The following is a 25215-nucleotide window of genomic DNA, read 5'->3' as shown; positions in this document are numbered from 1 at the left end:
TGACAGCACGAGCTGTACTCGGACTTCCTCAGACTTCATGTCAAGCGCTCGAACCCTCAGTAATGGCAATCAAGAATTGAACGTGCTCATCGACCAAGAGCGTGCCCGAGCAGTGCTCAACTCCAGTTCCGCTCGGATTGCGCCAAGAGTCGGGAGTGTCGAGATCATCCAGCTGCCATTCCAGGGCAGTCCTCGAGTCACGAGTGTTCCTGATACTGAATTTGAAGTATTCAAAGTTCATCAAAAGTCACCATTCAAATTCATTCAGATTCATAGAAGAAGATGACAAGATTTTCATTCCACCAAGACTGGGACCTATACTCAAGACTGGGACCAATCAAGCGCTTGAGATTGCGCGACTCAACTCATGACTCTTGTGAATTCAAGATTTGAATGAGCCTCGAAGTCAAAGTCGCGCCCACAGCCGCAAAGGGAAAGCACGTGACCCCATCCCCCCGCGCTGCTTGTTTGTTTCTATAGCAGCTGCTGTGAGATAAAGTCGTGAGGTCAGGACGGCAGCAGCCGTGAGAGGCGACAGACTTTGATGGCTATCGACGCCTCATCGAGGTGGTGGATATTGCTCTGCACAACCACTCGCCTGGACATGTGATCTCTTCGTCTCTGCAAGCCGCTTCAAAATATCACCGACGAGACCTGAGGGATCTCAAATCGGTTTGTTCACCACACGAAGGCTCACTGAACACCCGAAGACTCCTCAAATCGGTCTGTCCACCACCCGAAGGCTCCTGCATCTCGCATCAGCTCAAAGAAGGCTGCGGCTGCGCGTCCGCGAAGAACTATCAATGGAGAGGACTTCAGTCGTCTCTGCGGCCCATGAAGGCTTTGATGGGCTGCTTATCGGGCTATAAACCTGCACGCTTCTTTGCGTAGCATCTGTACTCACCTCACAGCCGCGAAACCCTCGTGAACTGCGTACAAGAATACCGCCAGCCCTGACAGCAGAAGACCGGATCTGCTAGTCAGTGCTGCGTTGAACAGGGGCTCAGCTATCCTTTCAATGCCTCAGCATGTCGTCAAGCAGTCCGGAACGCAGCGCCAAGCGCCAAAAGGCAAATGTCGCTTCCGACTCTTCTCATACCTCTTCCGAGACTGATCAAGCTGCCGTAGGCCCCTCCATCAGCGCTCTACAGACCATGCTCCACGAGCACCAAGAAGACTTTCGCGGGAGGATGCTGAAAAAGCTTCACGATCTAGGCTTTCCTTCGCCCAAAATCTTTCTCGTACCTGCCATCTTGGAAGGTCAGCCAATCAACAGGCGATACGGTATGTCAGATCGGGCGCACAGCGCTCGGAGGCGCCACACAAGGCTGACTCCTTTGTGCGCACAGGCATCCCTCGCAACCAGAGACCAAACGTGGCACTCCATGCTGCTGTAGCCGAAGAGCATGAGTACTTCCACGACATGCTACACTCTGGGTTTTCTGAGACCGAGGCACTTCGGGCCAACCAAGTATGTGCTCTGCGTAGGATTGCATCGGCTAGCTTCAGTGGCTCACCGAGCGCGGGTCCACAGACCATGTATGTTGAGCTGGACACAGATTTCAGCGGGGTAGAAGCACTGGGACAGTACTTCGTAGGTCGCCTTGCTGAGGTCAGTGCGTCAGCTGCGTCAGATGTTCACCAGGTCTTGAGGATTTTCGATGCTACAGTTCACCAAAGACACCCAAGCTTTAGTGAGTCAAGCTGCTTCCCGAAGAGCTCTTCCACTTCTTTACAACGTCGCTCGCCAGGTCAGTCTATTACGAGACGTTTAGATTGGACGACATGCAGCTAGAACTAATGACTGCGTCCCCTTTAACGCCTAGATTTTGGACAACGGACTCGCGCAAGCTGCACTTTCGGCGTATGCGAGAGTGGTGGACGAGGAAGGTGACACACTTCAAAAGTTGGCGGACCCTTCTATTGTCAGACACGGCGAGCTTGCCTACGTGACAGCAAGAGCGACGTTCATGGCAAGTTTTGCATGACGTGTACCTCAATACTACGTATATGCTGACATCCTTGGCCTATTTAGGATCGACGCTCCAGAACCAGCGGCGGCGAGCTAGCCAAAATTGTTGGCCGTCTCGAGAGGGAGCAAGACGCCATGCTAGTGGCGTCCGAAGTTAGCACTGCATTGGAAAAGGGCTGCTCAAGCCTCGAGAATGGAACATTGGGTCAGAGCGAAGCCATTCGTGCTTTGTTGACCGCAAGCATATGGTTCATAGTGAAAACGTTGCCTCCGCCTGAGGACCTGTGTTCTGTGGTCAAAGGCCATCCGCACAGGTGGAACTACTACTCAGGAGCGCAAACATGCAGGTTCTGCAAAGTCTCTCAGATTGCGCCATCAACGCTCTTGCGCAACGAAGCAGTAGATCAGGTCCTCAAGGATATCCTCAAGCCGCTTGACGAACTTCTGCCGAAGTTTGGCTGAGGATTGCTCAAAGCTTTTAGTCACTTTCTTCCACTGTTTTCAAACACGCAACGGCCAGGAAATGGAAGGCATCCAGACGGTAACCACGAGCAGCCTTCACACTCCCAGAAGAGCTCGAACGGCAAGAGCAAGTCGCCGCAAAAGTGTCAGCAACGAGAGCCCAGAATCTTACATTTGGAGTCTGTACATGTGATAAGACCAAATTTCCAATAATCAAAGATAGATGTAACCCCTCATCAGGGCAATTCGAGGAGACTGTGGAGCAGTTTGGCCCAGCAAGCACAGTCTCAGGCAATGACCTTGATTCAAAGCGAGCTATCTCCACGTAATGACCTCCCACTGCACTTACGTGAGGAAAATTCACATTGGCAACCGATACGAAACCTTCGCTGTGCGAGCAGAGCAAGGCTGACTTCGATGTTTCCATCGAAATGTTGTCGAGCTTAGGACTTATAGATCTCAACTTACAGGCTATCTATCTGAACCCATGCAGCAAGCCTGGCGAGCTCTTCAAGCTCACCTTCGCAACCGTCCCATTCACATTGGTCTGGTGCCATTCTCTCCTTTGACCTGGGCGTAAGTCGTATGACGAGGGGACGAGTCGGTACTCGTGACTGCTGGGGAATACGCTCGGACGCAGTTCTGAACTCGCTGCACCGCGCAAGGTTCCGCAAACGTGCACAAGTGGAATCGTGAATGAAGTATGGGTTGCGAGCGCGGCTCATGACACGTCGCGTGTATACCAAATATTGTGGTTGGATCGTGCGTGCAGGTGGACGCGCGCGGCGAAAGCCTGAAAGACGCGTGCTGCGTGCACACGCATGTCGACCTTTGCTTGATCTATGTGAGCGCACAGGACTTTTGTGAATTGACCACTCGTTCCACCATCAACTTGCTCCTTCTTCGAACCTGTCTCTAGACCTGCTCTCCTGTATTGCCAGCACGAAGAACACTCAGGTGCCCGTTGGCCAGCTCATCAGCCGTGCACCTGCTACGGTGGATTTCGTGCTGATACCAATCCCCCCATTTTTAGGCAAATGGCGTGAATCATATCGGCAGCTTCACGAACAAAGGTACCAGCGCCGTACAAATAAGGAGATTTTGAGCTCACGCTAGCAGTCCGTATCTGACTTAATCCATCCACGCTGACACCCTGCGAATGCAGTGATCGCAGCAGTCTTCGGAGAGAACGTGTGAAAGCAGAACATACAAAGTTTGCTCAGCACACACGTATCATCAGAGGCCCGCGTGAGCCACACTTCTCGCGATAGCAGCAGATATGCCTTCGCGCCCACGACCCAAGAGTAGGCTGAAGACTGGCGATGGCGAGTACGGTTCCCCGAAGCCTAGCACGTCGACTGCCAGGTCTCATGACTCCTCGACTGGTCCACGCATAAGGAAGCGCGAGAGAGACGACGAAGATGACGATCAATGTCCATCTATTCACAACGATGCCACCGCCAATGTCGTCGAAGGAAGTCCAAGCGCTTCAAACGTCGCAGCTGAAGACTTGCCAATCATCGAAGAGCCTGCTGGAGCTCAGTGCGCCCCGCACGATCCTTCTCACACCGAGCCGGAGCAAGCCGAGAGCAGCCAGGCGCTTTCGTATAACGCGTTCGGAATCATGCTGGGTCAACATCAGCAAGATTTTCGCGGGCGGATGATGCAAAAGTTGTACCTCTTAGGATTTCCGAAGCCTAATGTCCTTCTCGTACCTGCTTACACAGAAGATCAGGCGCTCAAATTCGGTATGTGCCCTTCTCAACCTTGTACTGCCGCTGAAGCTTTGCCCTGAGACTTTCCCTCCTCAGACCTACCTCGCGAGCAGAGGCCCAGTGTGGCTATTCACGCGGTCGTGCTGCTGGAGCACTCATATTTTCGCACCATCCTGGAAGCAAGATCCTTCCATGATCAAGCCTCAGAAGCCGAGGACGTGCGTACAACCCCGCGGAGTCTCGCGAAGCACTGGTGCGCGTCTGACGAGTAGCAGTGATACAGCCGCTTTACATAGAGCTAGAGAGCGACATCTCTGGAGTGGCAGACATAAGCCAATACTTAGCGAGTATTCTCATCTTGTCGAACAGGTCGCGATCGATAGTCACTGACTTATCACGATGCTGCTTTCCTCCCGAAAGCTCACGCGCGATGCTCGAGCAGCCGCCGAAAGCGCCTCTGGGAAAGGCACATTGCCTAGCCTGTACAATCTTGCTCGCGGCGGCGTAAGTTTGATAGAGACGCATCGATAATCTCATTCAGCAGCTACTTACTCCACATTTTCAATCAACGCAGATGTCGGACACCGAGCTTGCCAAGGCAGTCTTGACTACTTACGCAGCAAATCTCGCTCTCAAAGGAGGCACTATACACAACCTTTCCAACCCTACAATAACCCGACATCCAGAACTCATCTATCTCACGATCAAAGCATCTTTCATGGTAAGCTGCGCCTGGTGGAAGGACAAGTTGCTTGGCCGTCATTGACGAACCGCGTCGCGATACAGACTTACGACTGGGTCCCAGACGCCGGCGAGCTGACGCGGCTCTCGCAGTCCTGTGGAACAGACCCTGCAGGTAGAGTGGCGCTTACAACGCAGCTCACTGAATCTCTTGACAAAGCATGGTCGGGAGTCGAAGGTCGCAATACACCTCAAGTCATGGCCCTGGAAGGGATGCTGCGCGCCTCCCTTCTGTGGATTGTCAAGACTTCACGCGCGGTAGGAGACAGCTGCTCGAAAGGTTCCGCAGTCAAACCGCACCATGACTGGAATTCTTCAACACCGCCCAAAAAGTGCAGGTGCTGCGGTCTGGAGTATGCATCGCGCCAGGCAATAGGCGGACACTGCAGAGCGATCGATGAAGCACTCCGAGAGCTCTTTCAACCAGACAGATCTCTTTTGGGTCATCTGGGAGGCCGACCTTGAACTTCAAGAAGACAGCGAGCAGCGACGTGCGCGCCTCCAGACTGACACTTACGACCCTTCACATGAGCATGGCTTTTCACAACACATTGAACACAGTCAGCAACTTGAGAGAGGTCTCACTAGTCCTCATCCATCAATTCTTGTAGCTCTCTCTCTTCTTCTTCCGTCATTTCGGGGTCCGCCTTTTTGGCCGCTCCCTTGTCAATCAAAGGAGGCTTCTGAGACGCCGAGGCCACGTCCGAGTCTTTCTGCACAGACGGAGCTGGCGTGATGATGTCTGCGTTTGCGCGCGCGAAGAGGCCATGGTGAGATGTATGCCTTGTTTCGAACAGCCCTTTACAACTCACCAGCAGCTCTCCACCTCCTGACACTCCCATCCAACCCAGCTGTAACGAGCCACCATTCGCACTGATTTGCTTTGGCAGCTTCAACCTTGATCTCTCGCGTTTCCGTCGCTTCCTGATTTGGTTCGGGCAACGGTCTGGTGCGATCCCGCCACCAGGGTCGGATGACGATGACTTCGTGCCAATGCGCTTCCATTGCCCGTATTAGTCTAGCACCAGGACCCGTCTGGACTGCTTCACCCTGAATCGTTCTTCTCGTTACGGGCTGCCCAGCAGAAGTGTCTTCCTTTGACTCATCGACTTGATCCACCCCTTGCGAGCTAAGGTCCCAGACACGCAGATCTCCGTCTGTCTCGCCTGTCACTAGAATATCTCGAAGCGCTTCCGACGAAGGGTCGGGGCGATGCGAAGCAAGGTGAGCCAAAGGTAAGACCACCTTGACATAGCTGGAATGCTCGATCCTTCTGGATGGATCGAGGGGCGCAAGACGCCCTAGCACCTGACCACTTCGACTGCTACTGCCGGCAGCTCGAAGCCCTCCAGTACCAGAAGCTGCAGTCTCGCTGTCCGGCAAATACAGCCTGGCCACCTTATCGTGGGATGCTGCGAGAAAAGCGAGAACGATTGCGGATCAGTGAGTATTCTCTCGCAGACTTGCACGAAGGATGAGCCACGCACCGGTCCAAAGCTCAGCCGTCCATCTGACCTCTCCGTGCTCATCTTCATCCTCTTCCGCTCTCCATCCAGCGCTAAGATCTACCACGCCAGTCTCGTTCCCTACCAGCTCCCTCTTCACTTCCACTCTGGCGCTAATCGCGCCTTCGCGCTGCAGGCTTAATTCGAGCTCGAGCACTTTGCCCATACTGTCGGCGCTATACACGAGATGTGTTGGCTGCGATGTTGCCGCATGGCCGTCGCTTGATGGACCATGATGTCCCAGCCGGGGTGCGAAAGAAGCAAAGCACGTAATCGGCCTGGTGTGTTCCCGAAAGGCGTGCAGCATAGCGGGCTGGGGTGCGTGACTACTTTCTGCCGAAGAAATGGACAGCCACTGCGAATCTTGCAGCGAAGCTGCCCATGCCTTGAGAGGAGCCAGGTCCCAGACTCGGACGATCTTGTCACTCCCCCCACTCAGCAGTACCTCCTGGTCCTGAGCAGATAGCACGTGAAGCGCCTTGATGAAGTCGCTTCCTGCGTCTTTGATCGTCAAGACTTGCTGCAGAGATGCCTTGACATGTTTGCTGGCGGACGCCCTTGTGTGCAAGCGAGGAGGTACAGTCCAGAATCGGATTGACTTGTCCCAAGAGCTCGTGACCAATAGCGTTCTGCCAGCCGTAACGGGGTACAAGCACAGACCAGAGACGGGTGCATTGTGTGCTCGAACTGAATGAGTGATCGTTCCAGTCTATCGGGAAATCCATTGAGCTTACATCTACATTCACCAATCCCCATCTTGCACGCTCTGCTCACCTCCAAATCGATCCTTCTCACCAAGCCACCACTACTAGCTACCCATGCAGCCGCTTCGTCACTGCCTTCATCCCGTTCGACCTCCAAGGCAAGCACCTTGTCGGCTCCACCATCAGCTCCGGCGGCTCCTTCGGCCAGAGCGTTCAAATCCTCTTGCTTGCGACCAAGCCATATCGGACTGCCGTACTGCGATCCTGCAGATGTGCGCGCTGCTTTGGAAGCGCGGGAAAGACCAATCTCCAGCGATGCGGTGGACTGGAACAGGCTGGAAGCGGAGGTGGCCTGCATCTTGGTGGAGCGCACCTGCGCGCGTACGGAGATCGAGTCGAAAAGGTTTGGTGTTGGCGATGAGGAAGCCTGCTGCTCGAATCCTTGTGCTCCCTCCAGTCCCTCTTGCCATTCAGCGATGCCAGCAGGAGCTGAACGTTCCAACAGTCTGAGTCGTGGAAGAAGTGACTGTGTGTGCCTCTGATCGAGGCGCATCTGTTTTGGCGCCCAGCAGCCCAACACTTTCTCGATTTGCATGGGCGGGCGGCGTGGACGCGTGCATGGATTCACGAGTGACGTTCCTTCTTGCGCATGGCGGGGCGCGGCTCGCGTTCTGATGTTTAATTGATGGCAAAGCGGTTGAGTGCATACATGCATGCACCCATGCGCTTCGTACGCTGCGCTTCTCCACCTAACCCTCACACCTTCGACGCTAAAGACTCAAGACTGTGCTCACATTGCATCGCTCACAACGGAATCGTCGCACATAATGCCGCCATTGGTGGACAAGTTGACAGTTGGCTCTCGCGTGACAATCGCTGCAGATGCCGAGCTGCGAGGAACCATCTCGATCGGATCGGGATCGGTGGTGCATCCACGCTGTACCGTGCTAGCTCTCTCCGGAGCCATCGTCATGGGCTCCAACATCATCATCGAAGAGACGTGCGTCATCGTGAACCGGTCAGGCCGAACGATGAAGATAGGCGACGAGAACTTGTTCGAAGTGGGCTGCAGGATCGAAGCGATCAGTGTGGGCAACAATTGCGTCTTTGAGCACAGGTGCAAGGTCGGTCCAGGCGTAATCGTGGACAGCTTTGTCACCGTCGGAGCTGCCTGCGCGATAACGGGCTATCCGACCGTGGGTGAATCCAACGCCAAAGAAGCCGCCGACATTCTCAACGAGACTGCCGAATTGGATGGTTTTGGTGCAGTCGCGGAAGCAGACTACACAAACTTTTCGCAGGCAGCCGCACCCAAGCCGGACGAGGTTGTTCAAAAGATTCCCCCGAACACGATAGTGTTTGGCGCAGGGGGCGACTGCAGAATGAGACTCTGGAGCGGAAACGGCATCAGACAGCGAGAAGCTCTACACGCAAAGCACCTGGAATACCTTAGAGAGACCTTCTCCAAGGCGCACAAGCTCAAGGTCATCGATTGAGGGCAATGTGCGACACCAAGCGTATCTGCCCATGACGCGGCGCCTCCAAAAAGTGTCTGATCATCTACACCAAATTTGCAACGAAAACACACTAGGCAGCCTTGGACCGAGCAGGTTGGAGATCTCCGAACACCAGACCTTCCTTCCGGGAACGTTCAAGGCGCCGCTAGTCGCAACAGGGCGTGACGCTGATCCCTCCGGAAGCCTCGGACAGTAGACATCAACTCTGCAACCTTTGCTGAATACAGGGTCATCAAGACGAAACCGCTCAAGGCATTTTCGTTCTATCACTATTGCCTGCGACAAATGATTCAATTTCGCAGACTTCGACAGCAGTATCCGAATCTCTTCAGCAGGTCAAGATTAGGTATCACGAGCCACTTTGTTGATCTGTCAGCAGTGTTGAAACAAGGGCAGCCTTGCAGCTGCCCGAACACGATGAAGTCACCACCATCAGCTCCCCTGATCCGGACATCCGAAGTCGTGACAGATGGCTCCGATATATCGATTATATGTTTGGATTCGAGCAGACAGCTCTTGTCCCTTGACACCGACCCTCAAGCTGCGGGAAGCAAAGCGCACGTTGAGTAGACGCGTGGTCAAGGAGAGTCAAGAAGTGGACTGAAGCTCGCCAACTTTTCGCAAGACTCACCCTCGGATGCCTGCGGACCAAGCATCGCCCTGCGAGACCTGCCGAATGTCAGCAAAGGCGGCAGCCACTGCGTCCAATAGCTCTGCTTTGATGAGTGCCTCTCTGATAGGGTGGTTGATGATGTATTCTCCCAGCTTTTGCCATGGTGCAGTGAGCGCTAGAGGCAATGCGGCGGTAGCAATATCGTCGACGTAATCACCCACGCCATTGTGGATCTGCTCCCACATGACACCTTTGGCACACGAAGCGATGACCTTTAGATCCTGCATGCGATACATGTCAGATCAGTACGAATCTTTCGCGTACGACTCCGCCGTCTGCTTGGCCAGCGAGAACACCCACATCGAGAGGGAGAGGCGGAGGCTTGCCGGTCATTGTAGTGTTTGCCCAGTCGAAGAATTGAGCCCAATCTTCCATCACCCAGGTCGGCCCATCCATCGCGAAGCAGTGCAGGTTGTCCTTGAAGGATTGAAAATTGTCGTTGTTCTGCTTGTCGAATATGTGCTTGCGACGAGGCTCAATGACAGAATGCGGCGCGGCCAGCGTTAGCGCCAGCAGCACGGCGAGAAGTGCAAAGAGGAGCGGAAAAAAGCGACGCATGTCGGAAGGGATGCGAGAGAGGGGGAACGGAGTTAGCGCTTCGAGAAAGGATGTCGAAGGCTCGAGAGGGATATTGTGATTGAGCGGATGGTGTCGTAAAGACAGCCGGCGAAGGTGGGGAGCGAGGTAAAGGGTGGGACAAGGAGAAGCAGGGGACAGAATTGGACGCAGAAGGGATGTTGAGGTTGGAAGGCGCGTCGTGGGGTCAACCGAAGTCGACGTGTTCATATACGCCCCTTTGCGCTTTCAAGATGACGCTGATCGGCGCAATTGAGCCAAACGCACGCGGCATCTCGATCAGGACTGTCTCGCGCCCAGAGGAGCGAGATGTCCGGCTTGTCGAGTCCACAGTCTGAGTAGCTCCACAGCTACCTTGCTCGCTCGCAGCCTACCTACGGCACGATGTTCGCCGTCAAGTCGCCTTATCGAGACACGTCCTTTAATTCACAGCAACTCGTACGCGGAGCCAAGCCTGACTGCGCCGTTGCTGATGTAATCGCATACTCCTGCTCGCTCCAGAAACAGCACGACACGACCCTTTGGGCGCTATGATAGTGTAGCCCAAGCAGACCCAATGACTGATATAGGTACATGCGTGCCAGTTCTGGGCACGCTGCAGCGATCAAGGCCGCTGCGTGCACGCTTGATTGCGCGGGGCTTCCCTTGCACATCCGCGTATATCTTGGGCGTGCCTGGAGGGCTGAGCTCCGCGATGTCTGACCTGGTGTTCTGGGGTCAATGTGTGACTTCGCGTCGCTGCTCATTCGCGCTGACGACAGACTGCCCTTCGAAATACTTCTTCATCCTTGGTCTGCCGCAGCCACGCAGACAAGAGGCATTCCGATCCGTGTCCTTGTTTAGCTCAGAACTCGCAAATTCAGGGACCGGATTGCAGTGGCCTCTTTCGGAGAATGGCGCCGAAGGGGTAATGATCACTCACCACTTGCGCATCTTACTGACCGTAAGCGGAATCGGCTCACGATGGCTCGTCCTTTGGCAGCCTCTCGGAAGCTCGCGTGTGCTTTGGCCTGGTTGAGTCGAATCGACGCTAGTGGCCGCGGTAGGTTTAGTTCAGCATACAGCGTCCAGTTGCACCCTTGCAATGGTGACAAGACCAGTGGGCATTCACTCGAGTGTGAAGACGCTGCATTCTGCAGTCGTGAATCAACAAATGGCATTTCGCAAATGCCTTGGCTGCGTATGGGCCGATTCCCCCCTGACCGCGTAGAGACTCTCCGCTCTGGCGTGGGGAGCTGGGCACCATGTCGACTGTACACGGTATTCTCCCTCTTCACTGTTTCAACTTTCATGTCAACAAAAGGTCTGAGTCGTGATTGTCAGAGGCGTCGCTCGGTGTCTGACATGCTAGGAACATTCCGCGGAGTGCTTCAGCGCAGGGCCCAGCCAGCGCCTTATTCACCTGAAAGGCCAGCTTGCTAGGCCTTCAACAGCAGGTGCTGGCCCAATTTGCATCGACACACCGTAGCTCGCTGTTCGACTGTTGAAGTGCTGTTGTATTGCGATGATTCTACTCTTTGTATGCTGCGAAAACATGTAAATACGAGATCCTTACGACTGTGATTAATATTCCGAGCGCCAAAGTGACGCAGCAATCGCGCTCCTCGGCGGCGATGTCTTAGCAGAGGATAGCTGACCTCTCTAGCTCCTCAGCTTCCGTATCCTTCTTTTGCGCTCGCAATTGAGCGACCTTGAGTCGCAGAATGTGAGCATTCAGGAAATATTTCTGCAAGATTGAAGAGTCCAGATGCTTTGCTCCTTGCACATATCCAAGGCATTTGCTTCCTCCATCGCAAGTGCAATTGAATGGTTGTGACATGTCCCACTCGGTTGAAGGGTAGACTGGTGCGGGTCAGGCGCTTTGAAGTCAGTCTCGAGATGCGTTGTGAGCCATTGGAGCCCACTAGGACTCACAGAAGGTGAGCGCCTCTCCCTCCCTGATGTCCCTCTCGGCTACGATTCGCCAGCTTGAACCTGGCTTGGACGCGTTGGGGGGCGCAGGTGCTGAGACGTCGAAGCGGACAGAAGGATCGCAAGAATGATTACAGAAGACCAAGCTGGGTCGCGGAGAGTCCCAAGGGTCTGAGCGTTCCCAACAATAGCTTGATCGTGCATCCGGCATCAATCCTCAAAGCTACTCACTCGCTGTTCAGCTCAATGTGATCCTTTTCTGTGACCTGCACTGTAGAGTACCGCACAGAGCCCGAGGGCGTCGCAGCAGACATGTCCGCAATGGTCTCTCCCTTCTTGTAGTTCTGAAACCGCAGTCAAACGACCAGCGCAAATGCGTGAGCCTGCTGTCTGTCTCGACAGCCGAGTATACAGCCTTTGCACGCGATGCGCCTCACCTTCATCGCTACTGCGCGAGATTGGAAGTCTCCATCTTCAAACCGGACCTCCAAGACGCCTGGGTGTGTTGGATTGTATGCTTTCTTGAACGCTGTGGGATCATTTCCGTGGCCCAGGTAGGGGGAGGAGGTGGACAGGACGTCGGCTGTAGGCATGCTGAAATGTGGGAACGGTGTGATGTGCTGGGCTGCGTTGTGCTCCAGTCCGCGGAATGATCCTTTGGGATGTGAAGGGGGTGAGGTGGAGAAGATCGTCTTTGCTGGTGTGCTGGCAGATCTGTCTATGGAACAGCAATGAGGTCGAGATGGGTCGCGTCACCTTCCGGGCGGCATGGCATGGCAGTCCGGTATTTGTGGGCGGGATCGACGAGTCAAGGTGCTGGATTGATCAAAGAAGAGCCGTTGCCATGTGTCGTCCGAGCACCTGCAGAGGAAGATGCGGTCGATGCAGCTCGGAGAAGTGCAGTCTGAGTGAATGAGTGTGGCTGCGCTGCGTTGCGTTGTGCTGTGCTGTGCTGTGGCTCTGCAGCAGGGATGTGAATCCATCAGATGTGAATCTGGCCCCGCTTCCCAAAAACGAGCTGCGACGGCGGGAAGAATGGCTGGACGTGCGTGCCGGGGCCGGTTCGTTGCGTGCGCGGAACATCAGCGGATCATATCGCGCGTGCAAGCTGCTGCTCTGCTGCATGGCTGATGCATGCACGCTGCATTCACGTGATTGTGCATGGAGACAGGGCGCCAAGCGAAAGGAGATATACCGTACGGTATATCCCGCGCGCCATGCAGCTATACTCGACCTCATCACCGGCTTGACTCACACTTTGTGACTTGTGACTTTGACTCCAAATTGGCACTCACGGCTCATGGACCACAAGTGGCGGCGCTCAGAGCTGCGTCGTGTGGCAGCCGAGCGTGTGTGGCAGCCGGCAGCCGAGCGTTCGAGCTCAAGTCCTAAGGTGGCCGTTCAGGAAGTCAAGTTGTTGTCGAGTAAGGGTATATGGCTCGCTGCATGCTCCCTCCTTCGTCTGCATTGGCATCGCGCTCGCCAGCCGCGAGTCGCTGCAAGAACTCCTCTTCGCCATTACAGCCCGCGACTCCCACTGCTCTCGCGAAATACCAAGCCCTCCGTGGCCCTGTCAGCCTCGGCCTACAGGCCTCGCAGTTGAGGTTGCACAGAAGTCGTGGGTACGATATGGCTCACGGGTACTACCACTACTACTACTACTGTTGCGACCGAGACTTTCGACAGGGTTTGATATCGCACCGAGGAGCACGTGACCGCCGGCAGAGTCTTCAAGGCAAGCCCTTCAAACTTCGCCCCGACCGACTCGCACTCATCAGTCACAAATCTCCTGACACATAATTTGAAGTTGCACACATGAAATGGTGAAAGGTGATTTACAACAAAGGGTGGTTCACGGTGCAGCAAGGGGTCGTGAATGTAGATCAGCATTTGTGAATCGTGATGCCGTTTTGATCCCATGTCAACGATGCGTGGACTTTGCGACTCTACACTCACGACTCGCGACTCTTGTCTTGTTTGCATACAGTCGAGTCAATGCCGGCCAAAGGAGAGCTGCAAGTCGGTGTAAGAATGGAGAAGGGCAGTGGTCAAGCTGATTGACTTCCACGCTCAACTTCGGAATTGCTCTCGAACGAAGTCCGCGGGCGCGCGCGTCCAAACCTCTCCTGTGCTGCATGGGCCGCTTAGAGGGCGTACTTTCAAGTCGGAGCCGAACAGTGCCGCTCCGCACCTTTAGCCTCGTTCTGATCATCTCCGACTCCCTTCGCGACGACCAACGTACGATCAGATCAGAGCATCCTAGAAGAGGATTCGTGGAACGACTTGGCGCCAGTCACGCCAGCAGTGATGACAGGACTGGCCGTGCCGCCAATCGCGAGTGCGAATTTGTGACTTTTGTCATATCCACCCACTCACGAATCGAATTCAAAATCGTGGATGCGTCAGGTCAGCCGTTGCGCACCCAAAGGCACGTTCTGGGATGCTAGGCCGAAGCAGCAGAAGCTAGCTCGCGGGCAGACGCAGCAGGGGCCGCATGAAGCAGGCATGTCCAAATCAAATGCGGCGACACCCATATTGCCATGCAGCAACACCCCCACCCAAGCTGTGGACTAGTCCAACGCCCACTCAACTTGGTTCCTGCATCTCCGTTCCAACGCGTCCATCCCAGCAACAAGCCTTCGATCTTGCTTCTTTCAACTCGAAATATAGCATGCTGCTCATCTGAGAAGCGTCGACGTCCACATTCGTGATGCCAAAATTCTACTCAGCAGAGGCGCAACGTGCATTCAATTTAGAGACAAACGTCTGTGCCAAAAGTCTTCAACAAATCGTGATTGGCTTGGGAATCCAAGCTAGCGATGAGTGGGTTAAGGCACCAAAGCAGATCTACAGCTGCAGTAGTTCACCGAGACCCGGCCTCTCCTCCTGGCCTGCCTTTGGACCGTCGCTTGCAGCGGGCATCACGCCTCCGCCATGCTTTGATTAGATTCTTCTCTTGGCACGCTCATGTGCGCCGGGGGATGTGAGTGCGGCATTATTGCATCGCTGCATAGTGATGCACGCTCCCTCCCTATGACCCAATCGTGAATGATGACCCAATTCTTGATTCCGTTGATTTCTTCTAAAGAGTCCTCGTTGGAGGCAATCTTAAATTGCTTTTTTCTGTTGTGACTTGAACCCTGATAGTTACATCTCAAGGTTCTGAGTCTGAGTGCATGCATGTTGCGCTAGTTGTGTCACAGCAGGCCGAGAACCGAGTCGGGTCCCTGTGTTTTGAACGTGCATGATGGTCTCGTGTCAATTGACCCGATTTGTGTACCATCAAATAATCATCAATCATCGAACATCATGGATTCAAATTCCATCTGCGGTGCGGAATGTTTGAGTCCTGAGACAAAGAGCACATGCGAAACATTCATGGCGTCCTGCTGATGCTGGTCGGTCTCAAACCCAGGCACGGTGGCTTAATTGCCACTCCGCCATGCAGCATGCATCAAGTCTGTTTGTTCCCGACGCGCTCGCCATCGAACCACCAGCTCGATGCTCAGCTTGAATAAGGCATACTGACACTTTTCGGCTGACTTGGCGGTGCATGCATGGCGGCGTATAGGGAATAGGGTCTGGAACTCCGAAGAACTGCTGCTGTGGGGTATCAGTGCATCGTGTCTGTCATGCTCTATGTAGCAGTCTGTTGTGGGCAGGCTGCTCTCGCTTGCGGATGCGCATGCGATCTGGACTCACTTTGACCGCGCAGTGCCTGCATGCTTTGGGACCCATGTACCAAGCATACAGCGCCTGGACGCGCCTGGCTTCGCAGTGAGTCTGTGTGAGTGGAACCTCCTTGATGGCTTCTCACCTCACTTTGGACCAAGTCGCAAGTCTCGCGTGTCGACCGCAGAACCGCGAATATTGATGTGAATGTGCACCTTCCTTTCATGCATCGGGAACACAAGCTGATGTACAGAAGGCAGCAAAATAGCCACGGAAGCCAGGTGTAAATCAATCAACGGCCCGAGACCGCACGGTTCGCGGCGGCACGAGCGCCTGGGACGGTCCGGACGCAAAACGCATGATTGCGAGCAGTTCTAGGTTCCCGCTCCGGACACAACTCCGCTTTGCTATTCGGTTCTCTCGACAAGGAGAAGTGTGGGTGCAGGAGATCTTCCGCCTTCGCCCTGCATAGACTGTTGTACTTGTAAAGTCGCGAATGGATGACCTCCTGACGGCCCGCGAAAGGGTGAGAGTGCCTGAGGGCGTGACTTTGATGAGCCAGAATCAGACCCAACTAGGGTCTACGGTATATAGCATCTCCCCTTCTCGACCTCAGTTCGCACGTCCCAGGGATCCTGGTGAGAGAAGTGTAGCTGTCACCAAAGCATCTCCTAAGCGAACCTTCGACAGGCGGCACTTTGCAAGCTCTATCGTGCCCGGCTACCAGCTTGCCCTCTCTCCTTTCAAGCGGCCTGTACATCATTAGACAGGTTACGAAGCTCAGGCCGTTCAGCATCTGCCATTTGACATCTTCCTTCCTCTTCCACCAACCCATTTACTTCCCTTTGCACGATCTAGCCCCTTCTTACGATGGTGCGACTCCTTCCCAGTATAGTGGGCGCAGCAGCTGCGGCTGCTTCTTGCCTGGTCGGCACCACGGAGGCAGCCGCGACCTCACGACAAGTCACGACGACCTACTGCAAGCCAAGTCAGCCTTGCTGGCCAAGCCAAGCTGATTGGGATGCATTCAACCAGAGTATAGGTGGACGGCTTATCAAAGTGAGCTGCACGAAGCATCGTTGGAGCTGGCCCAATTTGCTGATCACGCAATTGCTTTCCTAAAAAAGGTGACACCTTGGGCAGACTCATGCTTTGCCAAACCCAACGGCTTCAATGCGCTGCAATGCACTGCCGTCAAACAAGGTTACACGGATCAAAATGCCCGTCAAGACGTCATTGGAGTCACGATGGTCGACAACTGGTCGCAGTGCGGCGACGATAGCTGCGCGCTAGATCCTAGGAGCAGCCCCCTTGGCCTGACTGTTGCCCCGGAAGGTGGTGGCAGCAAGACCTGCGGCTTGGGGAGAATCAGCCCTTACGCTGTCAACGTCGACTCCGCAGAGACGGCGAGCAAAGCCATCCTGTTCGCGAAAGCTCGTCGAATTAAGCTGACTATCAAGGTGAGTTATCTATGTGAAAGCGGCGAGCCTGTCTTTGCTGTCTAATCGCGGTTGCCATCATTGTGCAGAACACCGGGCACGACTACCTTGGCCGCAGTTCCGGTCCCGACGGACTGACCATCTGGACCCACAATCTCAAGTCGATCTCATACGTCGAAAATTTCAATGGAAAGGGCAATGCGCTCGTAATGGGCTCTGGTGTGCAAGCAGATCAAGCATACACCTTTGCAAGTCAGAATGGCAAAGCTATTGCGCTCGGCGCCGTGGCCACCGTCGGTATCGCAGGTGGCTTCGCCTTCGGTGGAGGTCATGGCCCGCTTGCTCCAACACGTGGCATGGCCGTTGACAACATCTTGCAAGTGAGTAGCACCAATAGGAAGGTCTATACATCACGCTGATGCAATACCTTTTCCATCAGGTTACGGTCGTGACTGCTGACGGTACAATCCGCAGAGCGAACAGCGAGACAAACTCTGATCTCTTTTGGGCCATTCGCGGTGGTGGCGGTGGTTCTTGGGGCGTCATCACGGAAACCGTCATGAAGGTGCACCCCGACGGTCCCGTTCAAAATCTCGAGTACATCGTCGACTTCAAAGCGGTACCGGAAGCGAACAGAGATGCTGCACGCATCGGCTACATGGCCAAGCTTGCAGAAGTTCAGGAAAACCTGATCAAGAATGGCTGGGTTGGATATCATTTCATCAACTCGGACACGTTCCTAGGCTCGGTCGGGGTTCCTTCTTCTGATTACGCAAAAGCCACTCAGGAAGTTGCGCCGCTAGTCGACTACATCAAAGCCCAGCCTGGCTTCACCTTCATTCCCGTTGGTCCGCTCACCACGTACCCAACGCTCGACCTCTACCGTCGCAAGCTGGGGCTCAGTTCCCCACGCCTCACACCCGTCGGCTACGCGCAACGACTCTCTTCGCGCTTGATTTCACGTTCCACCTTTGCCACAAATGTAAGCCGCAATGCGCTCGCAACGGACCTCAACTCCGCTTTCAAACGTGTGAGCGAGGCTCAGCAAAAGTACGCCGACCATACCGATCCCATCGCACTCTTCATCTTCGCGACCACTCCGTTGCCTTCAGCTATGGGAGGTCCCAGGGGCGCGGACACCAGTCTCAATGCAGCGTGGCGCGACAGCTTCTGGCACGTCGTCAGCGCCGCAAACTGGGTCGAGGGCATACCAAGACAAGGCAAGGATGACATCGCTAAAGCTGTGCAAGATGCGGCCAACTTTTACCGAAAGTACGGATCGGGTGCGTACATCAACGAGGCCAGCGTGGACGAGGTGGATTGGCAAGGCGCCTTCTATGGCGGAGGAGCCAACTATAACAAGCTTTTGCAGATCAAGAAAAAGTACGACCCCAACAATGCGTTCCTGGTTTGGAAGGGTGTTGGCTGGACGGGCGCAGGGGATCGCTTCGCGTGCTACAACTTCAATTAAGCGTGTGTGTCTCCCTCTCTTTACGGCCGTTGCTGGTGTTCGTTCCCTCTTCTCTCGCCTTTTCGCCCTTGTCTTCCACCCCGCTCTGTTACCTCGATCAGCTTTACAGCGGCAAATCTGCCAGACCAATGCATACGATGTCACGCGTCTCAAGATGATTTTCACTAATCGCTTGACAATAAAGCAACGATTCCTGGGCTCGCTCCACCCATATAGGTGGCCTGATCGCCGCCTGATGACGGGACTGGCTGCCACGTGGCCACACTGTCGGCCCTGTCTCGGCTGCGAATCATTGAATGTAAATTGAAGCGGACGCATATATGCCAATCACCATCAGGCATGCTCGCGCGATCCTTTGATGTGGAGGCCGGGCCAATCAAAGGCCTCCCACTGGAAATGCGAACAATCGGCAAAATGCTGCATCAGGGGTATATAGCAGCGCTTTCGGCGATTGAAGATGTGTGGAGCTAAGCGTGAAGGTCGAGAGTGAAAGGCGAGATTGATGAAGGGATGGCCCCACCCCCACCCATTGTGATTGTATCAAGCGCCAAAATCATGTGCCAACTTGAGGTTGCGTGAGCTGTGTAGATGTAGATGTCGCGTGCTTTGTCAGCCAACAACGGTCATCATGCAGTCGCAATTGAATTCGCAATCCGAGAGCGGCATGTGTCAAGCTGATGAGTGAGATCCGTGCTGCTGGCAGGCAGGCAAGAGACGGGCTTCGTATGAAAACATGCCCGCCAAACCTGAAAAGGCCGTGCCGAAGGAGACGTACTGGCCACCATCATTCTGATGATGCCGGATCCTTCTGTGCATGTGCAAAGCAACCCATCAATGGATGCCCTTGAACTGCGCATCACAATCACCATCGCGAATACAGAAGAGAGCGTGCAGCCGCATAGCACAGAGTTCATGCACCAAAAGAGTGTCGACGAGTGCCGCGTGTGGGGGAGAGAGAGAGAGAGCTCCGTCATCAGCAGCAGACGTGTTTGCTTGCTGCTTGCTGGTTGGTCCGAGATGGGGGTGCGAGTGGGAGGATTTTGGCGCGCGCTCGAGTGCGAGTGGTTCCACGCCACGCAAACAGACCGGCGTCCGGCCAACTTCCCACATGACGAGTTCGTGACTGGATTGCATGCCGCTCGGAAGCGGCGGCTCAGCACAAGTGCGCGCGAAGTGGGTGAGCAAGGATCTCTTTTGCCTAGCTACTTTACTGTACCTGCTGCTGCTGCTGCTGCACCTCTCGTGACGAGACGACGAAGGTGGAGTGAGTTGCGTTGCGTTGCGTTGCGTTGAGTTGAGTCACTGAGTGCACAGCTCGGCATATGTCAGCCTTGTCGTCTGCTATAGCTGCCCCTTCTGCTTGGCGTGCCCCGCCTTGATCCCCACACTCTTCAGACTCGTGATTTTCTGCCTGTTCTGCCCGCTCGCGCAAGTCCCGGCCGTGCGATTTGGAGTTTTTGCGCGTGAGCTGCTGCAATCGCCGAATCACCTGCGCCGCATTTAGTCAGTCACCCGCCCGCCCGTCCGCATCGCCTCCACTCGTGACTCGTGACTCGCGATTCGTGACTTCTCGATCGTGAATCTTGCCTTTGCCTGCTGTCCAGGACGTTCGCCATATTAGCGTTCAGTTGTTCCTTTCTCAAACACGATCATCTAGCGGCAACATTGATCCACTGCACTTTCATACCTCACCTCAGCCGCCCCTTCTCATCGCCGATCTATAACGCGCAAGCTCGCCACAGCCAGCTTGACCCATCACACAGCGCCTCACAATGTCGGACAAAGCCATGCACGGAGATGAGGTGGCAAAGCACAACAGCGAAGAGTCGTGCTACGTCATTGTTCACGGACAAGTGTACGATGTGACCGAATTCCTGCCAGAACATCCAGGAGGTAAAAAGATCATCTTGAAGTATGCGGGCAAAGATGCTACCGAAGAGTACGACCCCATCCACCCGCCCGGTACGCTGGAGGAGAATTTGCCAAAGGAGAAATGCTTGGGCAAGGTGGATATGAGCACTGTGAAGAAGGAGGAGAAGAAGGAATCGGCAGAAGACAAGCAGGTGGCCAAGGCTAAAGATGAGCTGCCGCCGCTCGAGCTCTGCTTGAACTTGTACGACTTTGAGGTGAGCATGTGGTCCGTGTTTCGGTGGATGCACATTCCCATCACATCATGATGCGCACTCTGATGGCTCGCTCTCATCCGCACGCTTCATGTCGGGCCCTTGCAAACCGCAGGTGATCGCGAAGAAGGTTCTCAAGGCACCTGCTTGGGCTTACTACTCGTCTGGTGCCGATGACGAGGTGACGATGCGAGAGAACAACAATGCGTTTGGCAGGATCTGGTTCCGACCTCGCATCTTGCGCAACGTTGCCAACGTCGACTTTAGAACGTCAATCTTGGGCGTAAGGACATCGATGCCCATATACGTCACCGCCACAGCTTTGGGCAAGTTGGGTCATCCGGACGGAGAAAAGAATCTGACGATCGGTGCTGGAAGGGAGGATGTGATCCAAATGATCCCAACCTTGGCTTCCTGCAGCTTCGATGAGATCGTCGATGCTCGAGTTCACGATCAACAGCCTCAATTCTTCCAGCTATACGTCAACTCGAACAGGACCATCACGGAAAAGATTATTCGCAAAGCCGAAGATCGAGGCATCAAAGCCCTCTTCATCACCGTCGATGCACCACAGCTGGGTCGACGAGAGAAGGACATGAGGGTGAAATTTGAAGATGTAGGGTCTCGAGTACAGAATGATGGCAAGGAGAATGTGGACAGGAGCCAAGGAGCGGCTAGAGCCATCTCCAGCTTCATCGACCCTTCCCTCAACTGGGACGATCTCAATTGGCTGCGAAGCGTCACTCGTCTGCCCATCATCCTAAAGGGTGTGCAGACTTGGGAAGATGCTGTGCGCGCGGCAGAGTTGGGTCTAGGAGGTGTAGTCCTCAGCAACCACGGAGGGCGACAGCTAGACTTTGCGAGATCGGGCATCGAGGTGCTAGGAGAAGTGGTTGAAGCGCTCAAAGCTCGCAACCTCTTCCCCAACCCCATGTTCCAAATCTTTGTGGATGGTGGTGTTCGTCGAGCATCAGACGTGCTCAAGGCTGTAGCTATGGGAGCGACAGCTTGCGGTATCGGAAGACCCTTCCTTTACAGCTACGCCGCTTACGGACCGGACGGTGTGCAGCACGCCATCAAATTGCTCAAGGCAGAGATGGAAATGAACATGAGACTCATTGGTGCACCTATGCTCAAGGACCTCGTACCTGAAATGGTCGACACGAGAAGCTTGCACCAGCACATTAGCGCTACGCCAGATTCCAACCAAAGCCAAATCTACGAGCGTTTGAGCACGGCGGTGGGCACTGTCAACAAACTCTAGTCGACCCATGGGTGCCAGAGACTCCACTGTTCGATCGCTACCTCCATTCTTGTCCCTGGATCAGCTCTACTCGAGCGATGTCCTGCATGTCACCCGTTGCTGCTTGGGGAACTTCTTTATGCTCGAGTTCCACCTTAGTTGGAATGTGAATCACTTTCGTCATTCACGATTGTCTATGAGTGTGGCGTCGCTTACATCCGCTTCGTGCCGTTGCAATGGACTTTCGAATCAGATATCGAAATCGGAATCTTCCTCGGATTCGTGGACCTGCTTTTTGCGTGTGAACTGGAATTGAGAATGGAGTAGCCAGTGCCAAAGATTAAGTGTTAGCAAGCTCAATCAGGTCCTGTGCTCAAGCCGCGTAGCTCGTAACGACGTCTTGAATGCTTGCTCCCACAAACGCTCAGCATCGTCTTCTCTGCTCGCTTTGCAATCGCAGACCCCAACGCTTTGCAGCCCCGCGAACTCACAGTGATCTTGCCTGGCCCACCTCCGCTGCCCGATCCTCCCCTGCCTTGGCTCTCGATCTGCTCCAACAATCCGATCAGCTGAGGTTCCGTTATCCTCTGCCTGACCTGACCCGACTGTGCCATTCGCAGGATGAGATCTTGGATAGCTCGAGCTTTCTCAGGTTTGACTAGGTTGATGCGGGACACTTTGGAAGAGCAAGAGCGAGGTAAGCGAGTTGTGCCAGATGAAATGTGAGAGGTGGTTGGGGGGGGAGGGGGAGGATGTCGGGCCAAGGAGATGATACGTGGGACTCACACCTCTCTCGGGCCTCGTGATCCAACACGGTGCTGAGCATCGTTCGCTTCTGCTCCTCCATCTGCGCTCGCTGTTGTTGTTGCTGTTGTTGTTGCTCATCCGACGATCCACCTTCCAATCCAGCTGGCAAGCCTGCCATACCTCCTCCCCCTCCTCCTCCCCCGCTGCTGGAAGATCCGGCTTGCAATTCCCGCATACGAGAAGCTCGCAATGCAGCTAGTTCAGAGTCGTCCATGGTGAAGTGTGGAGCGCTTTGCGCTTGTGACGAGAATGATGGGTCGTGAGATGCCGGCGGCAAGAATCGCAGGGATACGCTTCGAGGTGCTGCAGAACTCTTCACAATCGAATCTCTTCTTCGTGCAGCAGTAGATGATTCACAGTATGTTGTAGATGCTAGCAGGGAAAGAGTCACGGAACCAAATCACAGACCAGGAACTGGTTGAAGCAGCTTTAGCTAGCTGAACCTGTGCTCTTAATGAACGCGTCTACATATATGCGAGCTTCGTCGGTGCGGTTTGGTGGGTACGGATCATCATTAGTCACGTGGTATGAGCGTCAGGCACCAGAAATCTTGAATGGAGCTTTTTTTGGGGACCCCGCACGCATGCATTCGTGATTCTATCATCAGCGAATCGTGAGTGAGGTGTAGCGACAACAGGCGTGACATACGATTAGCTACGTAGAGCAGCCTCTTGACTTATCATTCCACCAGCATCCAGGTGCGCGTGCAACGACACCTTTCAAGTCGCCGGCTGAGGTGAGATCTCATTCCGGTGGTCCCATCCACCCTACACAGATCCCTCATCGATCCTGAAACGCCCCCGCAGCAGCAGCACTACCACCACCATCATCGTAATCATACCGAGTCGAGCCTCGAGCCTCGAGACTCGAGACTCGAGCTGTCTGCCTCGCAGTCATAAGCGGAGGTGACCGGACGAGACACGAGTGCTGAAAGGTCCTCGCAGCTAGCAGCTGTTCTGGCTCAGCATGTCTGTCAGGCAGAGAAAGGCTGCGAGCGGAGAGGGCTTCGGAGAGGGCTTCGCGCGCGACGGCATCACTTCAAGCAGCATTTCAGAGACGCGAGGCGCCAGCTCAGATGGCACCTCAGCATCCAGATCCGGAGCAGCATCGTCATCACCGACCAGGTCTATGCTCATGTCTACGCTTCCTCAATGGATATTCATACTATCGCTCATATTCGGTGGTTGTTGCTCCAACGCCTACTACCTCGAGCTATCCACACGAGCTCTGCCTCAATGCGGTACCCTCCTCACCTTTTTTCACTTCTTCTTCACCTCTCTACAAGTTCTCCCCACCCAGCTCAAAGTCATCAGGATATCACTGCCCCTCTTCAAGAATGCCAGCGTACCCATCATTGTGCTCAAGAGGAACGAGGTCCCAATGATCAGATGGGCCGTACAGGTGTCGCTCTACTTTGCTACAAGTCTACTCAACAATACCGCTTTTGCTTATCATGTGCCCATGCCAGTGCACATCATCTTCAGATCAGGAGGTTTGGTCGTCAACATGATCGTAGGCTGGCTCGTAAAGGGAAGAAAGTGAGTAGTGATGCAGATGCACATGTAAATGTCAAAGCTCATATCTCTGACATTCGCGAGGCTCGACGCCTTGTCTCTGACTCTTCGCTTCGCAGGTACTCTGCATTACAGATATTCTCCGTGCTTCTCGTCACCTTTGGTGTCATTCTTTCAACATTGGCGACAACGCCCGAGACATCATCTAGCAGTTCGACCAGCAGCACCAGCAAGAGTCTCGCGGCTTCCCTTTCTTCCTCCTATTTTACCGGCATCCTGCTCCTGACCTGCGCGCTCTTCATCAGCAGTCTGATGGGACTCTGGCAAGAGATGACATTCGCCGCGCACGGTTCTCAACACTGGAGAGAAATGCTCTTCTACTCTCACGCACTCAGCTTACCGCTCTTCTACTTCAAAAGAGCTCAGCTCAACAGGGAATGGACGGGAGCGATGAGTACACCAATGCTGTGGATAGGCTGGGGCCTACCTAGCGCGGACGCTTTGACCTTTCCAGGCTCCTCGAAAGTTCTGCTGCAGAATGCCGTCAAATCTTCGCCTGCGCTTGCCCTATCTGGCGATATGAGCCTCGATGGCGTGGTGGAGCAGTCATCATCATTTGCTCGTCTAGTAGCTCCAGGAGGGACGTTCAATCTTCGGAGTTTGCCCTTCTTTAGTATCCTGCCCTCGCCCATCTCGCCCATCGGCGGTGGTACAGGACCAGGACAAAGCTCGGGTCTCTTGATCCCTTCCATCTTCCCACCTCTGACGCTGAACATTCTGACGCAGCTGCTCTGCATAAACGGGGTCAATCGTCTCACTTCTCAAGTCTCTTCCTTGACCGTCACTTTGGTGCTCGTCGTGAGGAAAGCTGTCAGTTTAGCCATCAGTCTGCTCCTCTTTGGATCGGCTGCTGGTGGAGACAAGGGAGCGAAGGGTACTTTGCAGCTCGGAGCGGGAGCCGCTGCTGTTCTGCTAGGCACTGTGGCTTATGCGCTAGGCTCTTCCGGCAGCTCCAAAGGCGCAAAAGACAAGCGGCCCAGCACTGAAGCTGAGGTCAAGCCCAAGACGAGTTGATGATGCGCACAGCGTACAGCTCTCATCTCGCACGCAGAGTAGGGCCTCAAATCACGAATGAAGCGTTCCCCTCGAGTCACGCACATGTTGTATCGT

The 25215-nt window shown here is 54.5% G+C and overlaps 11 protein-coding genes across 11 annotated transcripts; 7 read left to right on the top strand and 4 right to left on the bottom strand.

Moving 5' to 3' along the window:
* Window positions 1-823: 823 nt before the first annotated feature.
* IE81DRAFT_323452 (hypothetical protein) lies at window positions 824-2628 on the top strand. Its single transcript, XM_025513955.1, has 6 exons — window positions 824-1284; window positions 1350-1471; window positions 1535-1594; window positions 1671-1751; window positions 1827-1973; window positions 2036-2628. The coding sequence occupies exons 1-6, from the start codon at window positions 1029-1031 to the stop codon at window positions 2432-2434; spliced, it is 1065 nt and encodes a 354-aa protein (XP_025369641.1). The 5' UTR covers window positions 824-1028; the 3' UTR covers window positions 2435-2628.
* Window positions 2629-3699: 1071 nt separating this feature from the next.
* On the top strand, window positions 3700-4421 carry IE81DRAFT_341380 (hypothetical protein; the record flags this gene model as incomplete). The annotated part of the gene is made up of 2 exons (XM_025515647.1): window positions 3700-4182; window positions 4246-4421. Exons 1-2 carry the CDS (start codon window positions 3714-3716, stop codon window positions 4419-4421), a joined length of 645 nt encoding a protein of 214 aa, XP_025369640.1. The 5' UTR covers window positions 3700-3713.
* A 513-nt stretch (window positions 4422-4934) lies between these two features.
* Window positions 4935-5448, top strand: IE81DRAFT_124405 (hypothetical protein). Its single transcript, XM_025510206.1, has one exon. The coding sequence runs from the start codon at window positions 5089-5091 to the stop codon at window positions 5353-5355; it is 267 nt and encodes an 88-aa protein (XP_025369639.1). The 5' UTR covers window positions 4935-5088; the 3' UTR covers window positions 5356-5448.
* Window positions 5449-5467: 19 nt separating this feature from the next.
* On the bottom strand, window positions 5468-7719 carry IE81DRAFT_323450 (WD40 repeat-like protein). Its single transcript, XM_025513954.1, has 4 exons — window positions 7170-7719; window positions 6378-7104; window positions 5703-6302; window positions 5468-5632 (listed from the first exon to the last, which is right to left on the bottom strand). Exons 1-4 carry the CDS (start codon window positions 7455-7457, stop codon window positions 5475-5477), a joined length of 1773 nt encoding a protein of 590 aa, XP_025369638.1. The 5' UTR covers window positions 7458-7719; the 3' UTR covers window positions 5468-5474.
* A 129-nt stretch (window positions 7720-7848) lies between these two features.
* Window positions 7849-8748, top strand: IE81DRAFT_124391 (hypothetical protein). The gene has a single exon (XM_025510204.1). It carries the CDS (start codon window positions 7927-7929, stop codon window positions 8593-8595), a length of 669 nt encoding a protein of 222 aa, XP_025369637.1. The 5' UTR covers window positions 7849-7926; the 3' UTR covers window positions 8596-8748.
* A 608-nt stretch (window positions 8749-9356) lies between these two features.
* Window positions 9357-10167, bottom strand: IE81DRAFT_124393 (hypothetical protein). Its single transcript, XM_025510205.1, has one exon. It carries the CDS (start codon window positions 10073-10075, stop codon window positions 9527-9529), a length of 549 nt encoding a protein of 182 aa, XP_025369636.1. The 5' UTR covers window positions 10076-10167; the 3' UTR covers window positions 9357-9526.
* A 1044-nt stretch (window positions 10168-11211) lies between these two features.
* IE81DRAFT_323448 (hypothetical protein) lies at window positions 11212-12821 on the bottom strand. Its single transcript, XM_025513953.1, has 4 exons — window positions 12214-12821; window positions 12008-12120; window positions 11780-11922; window positions 11212-11707 (listed from the first exon to the last, which is right to left on the bottom strand). Exons 1-4 carry the CDS (start codon window positions 12367-12369, stop codon window positions 11484-11486), a joined length of 636 nt encoding a protein of 211 aa, XP_025369635.1. The 5' UTR covers window positions 12370-12821; the 3' UTR covers window positions 11212-11483.
* A 3257-nt stretch (window positions 12822-16078) lies between these two features.
* On the top strand, window positions 16079-18508 carry IE81DRAFT_302081 (hypothetical protein). The gene is made up of 4 exons (XM_025512247.1): window positions 16079-16507; window positions 16576-16908; window positions 16977-17267; window positions 17327-18508. The coding sequence occupies exons 1-4, from the start codon at window positions 16319-16321 to the stop codon at window positions 18356-18358; spliced, it is 1845 nt and encodes a 614-aa protein (XP_025369634.1). The 5' UTR covers window positions 16079-16318; the 3' UTR covers window positions 18359-18508.
* Window positions 18509-19740: 1232 nt separating this feature from the next.
* On the top strand, window positions 19741-21995 carry IE81DRAFT_323444 (putative CYB2-L-lactate dehydrogenase). The gene is made up of 2 exons (XM_025513952.1): window positions 19741-20484; window positions 20597-21995. The coding sequence occupies exons 1-2, from the start codon at window positions 20131-20133 to the stop codon at window positions 21743-21745; spliced, it is 1503 nt and encodes a 500-aa protein (XP_025369633.1). The 5' UTR covers window positions 19741-20130; the 3' UTR covers window positions 21746-21995.
* Window positions 21996-22025: 30 nt separating this feature from the next.
* On the bottom strand, window positions 22026-22649 carry IE81DRAFT_313609 (hypothetical protein; the record flags this gene model as incomplete). The annotated part of the gene is made up of 2 exons (XM_025512489.1): window positions 22026-22400; window positions 22511-22649. The coding sequence occupies 2 exons, from the start codon at window positions 22647-22649 to the stop codon at window positions 22081-22083; spliced, it is 459 nt and encodes a 152-aa protein (XP_025369632.1). The 3' UTR covers window positions 22026-22080.
* Window positions 22650-22795: 146 nt separating this feature from the next.
* On the top strand, window positions 22796-25119 carry IE81DRAFT_334516 (UAA transporter; the record flags this gene model as incomplete). The annotated part of the gene is made up of 6 exons (XM_025515415.1): window positions 22796-22831; window positions 23588-23836; window positions 23867-24069; window positions 24165-24499; window positions 24521-24718; window positions 24761-25119. The coding sequence occupies 6 exons, from the start codon at window positions 22796-22798 to the stop codon at window positions 25117-25119; spliced, it is 1380 nt and encodes a 459-aa protein (XP_025369631.1).
* Between the last annotated feature and the right edge of the window lie 96 nt (window positions 25120-25215).

The sequence above is a fragment of the Ceraceosorus guamensis genome (genome assembly GCF_003144195.1).
Source record: "Ceraceosorus guamensis strain MCA 4658 unplaced genomic scaffold IE81scaffold_29, whole genome shotgun sequence".
Classification (NCBI taxonomy): domain Eukaryota; kingdom Fungi; phylum Basidiomycota; class Exobasidiomycetes; order Ceraceosorales; family Ceraceosoraceae; genus Ceraceosorus; species Ceraceosorus guamensis.
The sequence above is the reverse complement of the archived record's forward strand: the minus strand, read 5'-3'. Positions and strand labels throughout refer to the sequence as shown.